The sequence below is a fragment of the Drosophila hydei genome, unplaced genomic scaffold (genome assembly GCF_003285905.1).
Source record: "Drosophila hydei strain 15085-1641.00,03,60 unplaced genomic scaffold, DhydRS2 tig00000250-arrow-arrow-pilon, whole genome shotgun sequence".
NCBI classification, from domain to species: Eukaryota; Metazoa; Arthropoda; class Insecta; order Diptera; family Drosophilidae; genus Drosophila; species Drosophila hydei.
In genome coordinates, this window is record NW_022045696.1 from 1,829,181 (window position 1) to 1,839,629 (window position 10,449).

Below are 10,449 nucleotides of genomic sequence, written 5' to 3' on the forward strand. Positions count from 1 at the left end.
CAAGCGGTTTCTTTTGTTTGCCACTAATACTTTATTGTTCAGTGTCTGCGGACGTGTGCGTTTCATCGTGCGGGTTGGACAAGAAAAATGGCGAAAACTGTCGGTCGTGCGTACGCGCAAATCGCAATTTTATTAACTATATTCGGATCAATACAATATGTGAAATCAATATGTAAGTGCAACCAAATCACATTTGAATATTCTCGAAAGCTCAAATATTCAAATACGCATATACTTCGTGTGCACATACGACAGATCATCATCATTAGGCTGCGATTATAGCGATGGTGGTGATGATGATGACGACGTTGTCGAATAAGACAAAACGTAAAGATTGGTCGTGGAGAGTCAGTGGGGGGACATGGGAGAGAGGGAGTCGGAGCGCGCTCTGCTGCCAGTTGGTACTTTTTTGTATGGTGAAATTTTTGCTGCCATGTTTTTTTTTGTTTGTGTCTTTGTTGCTGTTAAAACGAATTTGTATTTTTATTGTAGTTGTTATATTTGCTGCCTGGCAGTAAATGCGTTAATTGACAACAACAAAACATCAAGTGTACGTAGCGCTGTGACTGTGTCTTGCGTGAGTTTGTGTGTGTGTGCGTGTGTGGCTCAGCCGAGTGTGAAAATAGGCAGCATTACTAAGAAGCGAACGTCCTGTCGCCTGCCTGCTTGTCCCTCCCGCTCTACCTTTGATAAACTACCCACATTTGCTTTATTTTTAACATATATTTTTTTCTTTTTTTGTTTTGTGCGCTACGCTTATTTGCTCCATGCTCCACTTAACGTGCAACAATTTCCATAGCCCTAACCTCACGGCCGACCCCTCCGCGTAATTGTAGACAGCGACATCTCATCGTTGCATATCACAATTGAAATTTGTGGCGCATTTTTATCAAGGCGCAAAGAAAAGACGAATGTGTGTGGCTTCTTGTTTTGGTTTACGCTATTACTTTTGTTGTTGCTGCTGTCGCCCAACAATGTCGGCGTCGTAATTTGCAATTGAAATTGAAATAGATCAAAGAACAAAACAGGTGGCAACCTTGCCAGCAGCACTAGCAACAGCAGTAGCAGCTGCTGGCTTAAAGTGCCGTTAGCCGCTTTATACTCTACCTGCTCTCCTTCTCTCTTTCTTTGCCACTCTCTTGAGCGTAAGTTAGTGTTGTGTAATTAGCCAATAATGTAATATAGCTATGCTTGCATACCCTTGCATACGTACAAACATGCATATGTGCATACGTATTTATGTATGTTTACTAGCCGCAGCAGACAGCGTTGCCAGCATTTAATGTCGTCGCAGTTCATTTACTTGTTTCAGCTAACTGCACACGCACTGCTCACATGTATGGGTACGCATACTTATGCACATATTGAAATATATGTGCGTATTTGTTGATACAGTTGCGATTGAGGATTTCTTTGTCTGGCAGCCAACGGTTATTTACCACCCACTTTATCAGTTTCTTGCATTTGCTTTGTTTAAAACTCTGTAATTGTGAGCGATTCTATAATTACTTATTTTTATTTTTGCTGCTACTACTGCTACTGCTGTTGTTGTTATTGCAGTCTTTGTTGTTATTAGAAATCAATTAAGTGCCGCTATTATTGCTATCGCTATCGCTAGCGGCCAGTAGTATCAGCTTGACAGTAAGCAGTCATAGTTAAGCGATCTTTGATTTGAACTGGACTTTACTTTTGTCCCAGAGGACAGTCACCGACTGGCACAGCGGAGGGCGCTTATCATGAGCGCTACTGCAGCAGCCGCTGGTGCGTGTGCTGTTGCTGCGGCGGTTGTTGGTGTTCTTGTTATTGCTGCGCTGATAATCATATGCATGCATATTAGCTTATATCATACATTTGTACATACATACATATATACATATATGTATGTATGTGCATGCATTTAATTTTTGTTTTTCGATGCAAACTGCAGCGAGTATGAGATTTGTCTTGTCATTAATACATGCACACTTGCATACATGCATGCATGCCTTGTACACACATACATATATATATATATTTGCATGTGCATCCATGCATTAACTAATACACATGCATGCGCAGCGTATATACTTGTGCTTGTTTTGCATTGCAGAGATCTGTAGTCGATTGACGTGTTGATGCTAGAGACAGTATCTGTAACGTTAATAGCAGGTATTTAAATTATTTATTTAAAATTCAGAAAGGTGCAATATCGAGCATGTTGACAGAGGAAGCTCAGATATGTATATTGACGGCAGGTGGTTAAGGTGTTGTTACACACACACACCCCTGTTAGTAAATGCCGAGTATGCAGCTTTTCGAATGGAAAGCTCTTCAATATGTACATTTTCCATTTCTCAGCTTACATTTAATCTACTTTCGATCGTAAGGCAATCAAGAATGCGATAAAGCACGAAAACTTGCGAAGCATCCAACTGGGATTGCATGCGCTGTAGCTAATTCCAATTGGAACAAACGTACACATACACAGATATATTTTATATTTCAAATATGTATATATTTTATTGTGTCAGAGACTTTCTTTCATATTCATCTCTATGCATTTGCTCTGCATAATCCCCTAGCCCTGCTAACGGCTGTGTTGACCAAAATAGTTGTGCCCATTGTACGTATCGCCCACACAGTGCAGCGTTTGTATTGAAGCTGCTGTCTCTCTCTCTCTCTCTCTCTATCTCACTCTTATGCCCACACTCATGTATTGGGTGTACAGGAAACAGAGCCGTTGAAGTTAGCACATCATCAGCATAAACATATGCATTGACAAAGCTCACACCTTGCACTTCTAAATGTCTTGCTTGTCCATTCCTCTCTCTCTCTCTCTCTCTCTCTTGTTTTGCTTGTGCTTGTGACCAATGCATTTTGGGCACTCTGGCAACACTTTACTTTACCCGTTTCGTTTTCGTCTGTTTCGCTTTGTTTTGTTTTGTTTGCTTCTATTGATTTAGTCAGCCGTTAAGCATGTCCGGCTAACGGCGCTAAAAGCCCTATAAAGAAATGTAAACTGTACACTTGCAGTTGTTATTGTTCGTTCGCATTAGTCGTCTGTACAATGTCAACAAATACTTCTCTATAGTTAGAAAGCTTGTCTCCAGATAAGAACAAGAATAATCAGCAGTCATACTACGCAGAATGCCTGGCAAATAAATTATCAGTCGCCTATCTCTCTCTGTCAAACCACCTCAGCCGCAAGAAAAAAAAACTTTGCGATAAGCAAATGTGGCTATTGCACATAAGAACGAGAAATAGCATTTTGCAGTCGCATTTACTTACCAAAGCAAAAGAAATTTAAAAATAAAAAAAATTATAATAATAATAAAAACTAGGTCACACGCACAGTCACCATGGATGCGTATAAGGTCGTTAACACAGCTGCGAGTTAAGAAAAAAAAAGAAAGAACGAATGGCAACAATTACTTTCATTTTCCAATCAAATGCTGCGTAAATTTGCGCCAATTATTTAAAATGGCGTAAGAGCAGCACCAACAGCAGCATCGGCAGCAATAACAGCCATTAACATAACAATTAACACTGGGTTCAATCGAATTGAATCAAAGAGAATAGAACATAAGTGTTCGCAGCGGGTGCGAGCGAGTCGGCAACAGCAGGTGTATGAGTCAGTGTGACCGCAGTCAATAATTATGCAAGGCAATGGGAAATGGGAAACAAACGTTGCAATAACGTGCGATGCTAATTTATATGTATGCATATGTACATGTACATGTGCATGTGTGTGTATCTGTCTGCTTTACTCTCTATCTTTTGGTTTGCCTCTCTCTACTTAAGTGCTGTCTCTCTCCCTCTCTCTTTACGTCATTTCTGAGTTACCATGCAAAAAAAATTAATTAGCTAAAACTCGATTTACAAAGGTGTAAGGCAATTGCGTATTGTTGAAATTGTCACTTATGCATGCGGTGCTGGCAACTGATCGCGAATGCTTGCCTTGCGGTAGATCTGCAACGTTGCACTATTTGGTTAAGCACGAAACTGTTGAATACAAAATAACAAAAAAAAGCCTTTTGCCAGCAAATTGTGGAACTCATTCTGCAGACATGACAATGATGTTCCTGTGTGTGTGTGTGCTCCATATATTAAGTGCAGCGTTTACAGACATTAAAATTGTGATATTTTAAATCTAATGCGATCGCAATTCAAATCGACGTCGAATGAAATCGAGTCTGGGTGTGTGTGTGTGTACTTAATACCCATATTACTTAAAGCACGGCGCTGACCGCAAGCTTAAATTGTATTGCAAAGCTGAGCACAAAAACAATAACAACAAAAGCTGTGCCCTTTGATGTGCACTTTGCATGTACATATACATATGTGTGTGTCTGATGTTTTGGTGTATTGGTGCTCACATATAAGAGTACAGTTCGAGTTATATGTATTCTTTAGCCATGCGGCGCCTGGAGAATGTGTGGTGGTTGGTCGACCTAACGAGGGGGCGTAGCGGCGGGCCAGAGTTGTTATCGTTAAAATAACTAAAAAAAACTGTAATGTAATGAAAATAGAAAATCGATATTCAGCGCTTGGCGTCAGGTAACAGTTAATAAGTAATTACAGCGCAAGCAGAAATAGGCGCAAAATGCGGTTACACCCAGTGTTGGAAAACGGAAAAGGGAAAACAAAAAAAGTGAAATTTCTCAATTTATGCAAATGCCGTGATATAAATAAAGCAAACGAGCAGGAGGAGGTGGAGCAAAAACATGCATTTAAATTACGAGTCATTGAGCTGTTACACTTTCAATCAGCGTTGTGTCAAATCGCCCCCTTCTCACCACATCCAGTCAGGGCAAGTAATTATAGCACTGCCCATTGTATTAGCTACACTTTGTTTCGCTCTACTTCGATAAAGTCGCCAAAAGTGAGTGTACCTATTCAGCTAACCTTAACTGTGTGTGCATACAACAGCAAATTAACAAATTTGACATCGCAGCACTTTTGAACCGGTGTCAAACGAGTTCTCGTATGCAAAGCAATAAAACCGAATATGTATTTAACTTGACAAAACATCCAATATACCAAAGCTACAACAGCAACAACAGGAGCCGGTATATATATATATATATATATATATATATATATATATATATATATATATATATATATATATATATATATATATATATATATATATATATATATATAGATATATATATATATATATATATATATATATATATATATATATATATATATATATATATATATATATATATATATATATATATATATATATATAATATGAGAGTATTGCGCTCATCCAATGTTGAATAAAAAATTTCGGCGAATCTGAATCAGATTCAAAACTTACTCTGAAAATATGTTTTTATTTTTTCAATGTCACAACAAAGTTGCTTTAATATATAGCTGTATTGCAATTGATTTTTAAGGGCCTTCTGTATTCCTTCATCTGTTAGGAGGTACTCCGATAGTGTGTTTATTCTTCAGTGTTATCGGTTTATTGTTATAGCCACAATGTAGATATGGAAGTCTCATGATAATTATATCAGAACCGGTTGAATTTCATCTTGACAGCAAAAAAGAGCAGAAAGCACAAATAGGAACGGTGCAGTCGGACACAGCCGAGTGGATAATACTCGTTCACGCTTTCAAATCAGCTAAATCTATTAAAAAAATTGTTGCTTTCCGATTCGAGACGTCTAATTGGCAGGCCATACAATTTGTAGGTCTTCAAATCGAAGGTCAGATACACACCTGCATAACTGTCGGAAGCTGAACAGATATTCTAAATTAAGACTATTTTGCTTATTATTTGTCCTTCCATCGATTGGTTCATTGATTGATGCTACTTCCATTATTTATTGTGATGTTTGGCGAGCAGAAGACTCTTCCATTTAGAATATTGATTCAGCATTGTTAGGGGCTTTTGAAAGTTTATTGATCTAAATATTGTGCTGATATTTTCATGTTCAATTTTCAAATCAAAATCTAAAAAGTACTAAAGTACGACAAGTCTTCCAGGCAGAGGCGCGCTCAGCATTTGTTTGTGAAGACGACAAATTGAAGTTCAATTTATTTATCTCGAAAATAATGTATTTGTGCACGTGCATAGCGAAAAACTTGGCGTCTCTGAGCTAAAAACTGAAGTTCGATAAGCGTTGTATCGATTTTATCGGTGAAATATCGATTATTGTTAACAAACTTGAACTGCACTTGTTATAAAGTGAAGTCTCCAGCTCTTATAGGTTGTCAGACGAGGCTGCATCATGGCTGTTGTTCCTGATCCAGAATATATATGTATACCGTGTGGCACTATCCACGCTTCCTTTAACATTTATAGTTTCCATTTACAATGGGGTTCAAGGGCTCATTTTGAGTGACCAAATTAAAGCGATAGGAAAGGAAATTCAGTAAAATGAGATAGACCAGATGTTATTATTGTACTGTGAGCTACATCCAACTGAGTCATAGCCTTCAGTTCTTTCAAAGTGAACGGGAACGGAGAGGATTTGATATAGACCCATAGGGAGATAGTCGAAAACTGTCAAATAGTGAGTCAACTGAATCGCGGTTCTTTAACACGATTTTAGCATGTTCTTATCAAAATCGATCTTATAAAATATTTCAAGAGCAGAAAGTTATCGGCAATAGTATAACTTTAGTTCGATCACCCTACAGTTCGAAACTGTTATATATAATCTTGAACTGATAATGAATGTTGGAATTTCCGGTTAATGTTTACCTTGATAGTTTTTATGGGATTTTTTCCGTTGCTTTTCAGCATCATTAACTGAAAAAAAATCCCTGGAAATTAATCAGTAAAAATGAGTTCATCTCCTATTTTTGATAAATTAAATACTATTCATGGTTAGTAATATTTGAGGGAATTTTTCGACTTTTTGCAGTTAACTGTTTGAAATTTGCAATTTCAGTGCACTGAAAGTTTATTGGCTTTAGAAAGAGTTTTACGAAACGCACAACGCATTTCTTATCTCATTGCTCAATTAAGTGATAAGAACATATATGGTATATATATGTATATATGGTATACAGATATCTGAACTTATCCAGTCGTCTTTTCTGTCTCTGTCCCTCTCTCTCTTCCGCTTGCAGCACCAGAGTCATACGTTGCCCTCGACACAAAACTCGCATTTATCTACCCAGAGAAGATTGTCAGACTGTCCACGGACCAGTCGGCACGTCAGCGTCGTTTCGTCCCAATTGAGGATGCACAATCCGTTGAGCTGCAACGCCGGCGTCGTAACGCACCAGCGGCAACGGCTGACAGCACGCCAATTCTGGGCTCCACAATGGATGTTAAGAATCAGTATCAGAGCGTGAGTGCCAATGTGAATGCGAGCGGAAGTACCTCGACAACAGATGGCGCCACAGTCACCACTGTGGACAGCAAGACCTCTGCAACTGGCAGCGTTACCTACAATGTGCACAACGTGGGCGTCAATGGCACCGGCCAGCGCAAGGATTTAAGCAGTCAGCAAAACGGCAGCAGCGATGCTGCCAACAGCACCAATGGCACCACCAGCATCAATGTGGCTGCTGTGCAGAGTGCACCGCCAAAGAAAACGCAATTGATGGCTTCGCAGCCAATGCAATATCCCAAGAAGGTGGCCGCCCAATCGGTTCCGGCGACAACAACCACCACAGAGCGTCCACTCATCGATGAGGTCGATGTGTCAGACGAGGTCATCACCAAAGAGGCCAACAAATCACAGCTCACCCGACACGAGGATCACTACGATTACTATCGCAGCCTCTTCTACATAAACGAGACTGAGACTTCTGAAATCTGGACACAATATCGCGGCATACCGGAGAACAGTATGTTGTCCTCGTCGTATCGTCGAGCCATGACTGTCGAACTGAAGTTCGGGTTTCCCTTCTACGGACACAATGTGCGCAATATAACCGTTGCCACCGGCGGCTTTCTCTACACTGGGGAGTACGTCCACTCCTGGCTGGCGGCTACGCAATATATAGCACCTCTAATGGCCAACTTCGATACGAGCATGTCGGATGATTCGTTTGTGCGGCTCCTGGACAATGGTTAGTCTTTGTGTACAATATAGAGTCAGGTTCGGTCTTTTAATCACATTTTCTATTGGTTTCACTAGGCACCGCCTTCACTGTCGTCTGGGAGAATGTCACGCTGCAGGATAAGCCTAACTATGGCAAATTCACGTTCAGTGCCACCTTGCATCAGACTGGAGATATTGTGTTCGTCTACTATCAGCTGCCCACGTCGATCAACACCATACAGGACAATCAGCATCCAGTGAAGGTCGGACTATCCGATGCCTATATCGTGGACAAGATGCTTTTATGTATGTAGTACATAAGTTAAATGATTTAATCCCTAAATAATTCACAACTTGCTTTATCCTAATCAGTCGCTCGCCGCAAGACTATCTATGAATACCATCGCGTAACATTTGGCCAGCAGGAAATTACGAATGGTACAATTGTCGTCCTCACTGCCTTGCCCACATGTCTCGGCTACTCAGACTGTCAGTCGTGCATCAATCACAATACAACATTTGAGGTGAGCTCGCACTACACCTGCTTCAGTGCTGAATTTGAATCTAATTATTTATTTGTCTATTCTCACAGTGCGTTTGGTGCCCCACGCTGAATCGTTGCTCCACAAATACCGGCAACGATCGCAGAAAGCAGAAATGGCAGCAAAGCGGTAAATGTCAGCCTGAATGAGGGCAATGCAATGGAATTGGATCTTTTTAGCGTCAAATGATTGATTTTTTGATTCGTAGTCAACGGGGCAATGTGTACTCACTTGCTTACTATATATGAATGTTGCTCAGAGCCAACTGTTATCAAATGTACTCTCACTAATCAGGGAATGTCCTTAGCGCGACTTGAGTTGATTTGTTGACAACATAATTAACAATATTTTTATTATAAAATGTTTATCAATCATTAGCGTATAGCTATTAAGGTCGATGATATTTGTTAAGCTATCGTTTATCGATATGCCCAGTCGATAACGATAGTTTAATTAACTTGTTTTTGGTCCGATGGAATTTACAATAAACTTAAGCACGATTTTCGTTTGCAGGCTGTGATCGTTCGATGATTAGCAGCAGTGAAGCTTGCCCGGTGCTCGGCCACAAGGGCAACAATGCTGCTCAAGAAAATAAAGAGAACAACAGCAGCGACAACAATAGCAGCAATAACAGCAACAACAGCAGCATACCCAGCGGGTCGTCCGATTCCAATGGGGCCGCAGGCAGCTCAGCAGTAACCGAGCCAACTATGAGCAGCACGCAGCATTCGGCAAGCGGCACGTCAGCGGGCGCAAAAGCGAATCGCGATGGCGTTAATGCCGAAAAGAGCGAGCATCTCGGCGCCGTGCTGCCGGAGAATAAGAATGTAGGCGTTGCCGTTGGCTTTATGGTGCCCATTTGTCTAGTGTTCGCGGTGACACTGTGGCTCTTCTATGCGTACCGAAATCCGCACACAAGGAGCGGACAGCTGCTCATACAGGTGAGTCGATAAATTAGCCAACAACTACGCAATGCAAACTAAGCGATTAATGTATATTTACATGCAGTCCAAGCACTTACATCAGGTTTGTTAATGGTCTAGCACTCGACCTTTGCTCTAACTGAATACTCTGTCTCGCTCGCGCAACTCTGCAATGAGTTTTATTAATCGATGCCTTTCCCTCTCTTTCACACAGTTCCGTCCAAGCCAGTGGTCATGGCGACGTGGTGAGGCGCGCTACACGGCGGCCACGATACACATGTAGTTCAGTTGAGAGATATATAATCGTGCATCTTTTGCGTGTCACTGGGATGTAACGAGTCACAGTCGTGACAAAATATCAGTAGAATCCCTGCCCCTAACTCCAAACGTCCCTCCAGTCCTAGCTTATCAACAATCAACGATCAACAACCAACAACTGCAACTGCAACTGTGACTTGTTATATATGAAATTGAAGTTATATATATGCATATGTACCAACGGGCAGCAACTGATAACTCCCTCTATCTTGCTACATGTAACCGTCACAGTTGTCATCGTTGAATCGCTCATCTCATAGTGAAGAAAGAGAGAAAGAAAGCAAAGCAGAAAAGTGTTTTGCCAGCAGGAATCAGCAAGCGCAACTACTTTCCTTTAGCACAACCAAAATCTGAAGATTTGAAGAGATCGAAAAAAAAGAACAATTACATTAACACGCCTAATATCTATTCTGCCTAGTAAATTTTATAATTGTTGTGAATAGACAGCTTGGCTTTCAAATAGAACTTTACTGAGCTCAAGCAACATGCTCTTCTCATCATCTTCTTGACTAAATAGCGGTAATTTACTTGTCCAGACACCTCCCTGTTTGTTTAGTTCCCACCAAACACCTGTACACACACACGCATACACAGACACGGGGCACAGTGCTTTCAATGTAGTAGTTCAATTGTAAAAAACATTTTATCTGTTTGTTTTTTTTTTAATAT

General features: G+C 40.5%; 1 protein-coding gene across 4 annotated transcripts; it reads left to right on the forward strand.

Annotated features, from left to right (window-relative positions):
- The first annotated feature begins 8 nt into the window (after window positions 1–8).
- Window positions 9–10,158, forward strand: LOC111602035 (plexin domain-containing protein 2). 4 transcript variants are annotated; one of them, XM_023318936.2, is made up of 8 exons: window positions 4,568–4,861; window positions 6,894–6,987; window positions 7,075–8,025; window positions 8,094–8,303; window positions 8,370–8,521; window positions 8,590–8,668; window positions 9,053–9,480; window positions 9,677–10,158. In XM_023318936.2, the coding sequence occupies exons 1-8, from the start codon at window positions 4,583–4,585 to the stop codon at window positions 9,743–9,745; spliced, it is 2,262 nt and encodes a 753-aa protein (XP_023174704.2). In that variant the 5' UTR covers window positions 4,568–4,582; the 3' UTR covers window positions 9,746–10,158. The 4 variants fall into 4 exon arrangements, with proteins under 4 accessions (XP_023174706.2, XP_023174707.2, XP_023174704.2 ...); XM_023318937.2 differs by lacking the exon at window positions 4,568–4,861 and adding an exon at window positions 6,811–6,828; XM_023318938.2 differs by lacking the exons at window positions 4,568–4,861; window positions 6,894–6,987 and adding an exon at window positions 9–172.
- The last annotated feature ends 291 nt before the right edge of the window (window positions 10,159–10,449 follow it).

Excerpts from the sequence above, each read along its gene's own strand:
- LOC111602035 (XM_023318936.2), top strand. The coding sequence starts at position 4,583 with ATGCGGTTACACCCAGTGTTGGAAAACGGAAAAGGGAAAACAAAAAAA. Across the intron at positions 4,862-6,893 it reads CTTCGATAAAGTCGCCAAAA|TGCACTGAAAGTTTATTGGC; the intron begins GTGAGTGTACCT and ends TTGCAATTTCAG. Across the intron at positions 8,026-8,093 it reads TGTGCGGCTCCTGGACAATG|GCACCGCCTTCACTGTCGTC; the intron begins GTTAGTCTTTGT and ends TGGTTTCACTAG.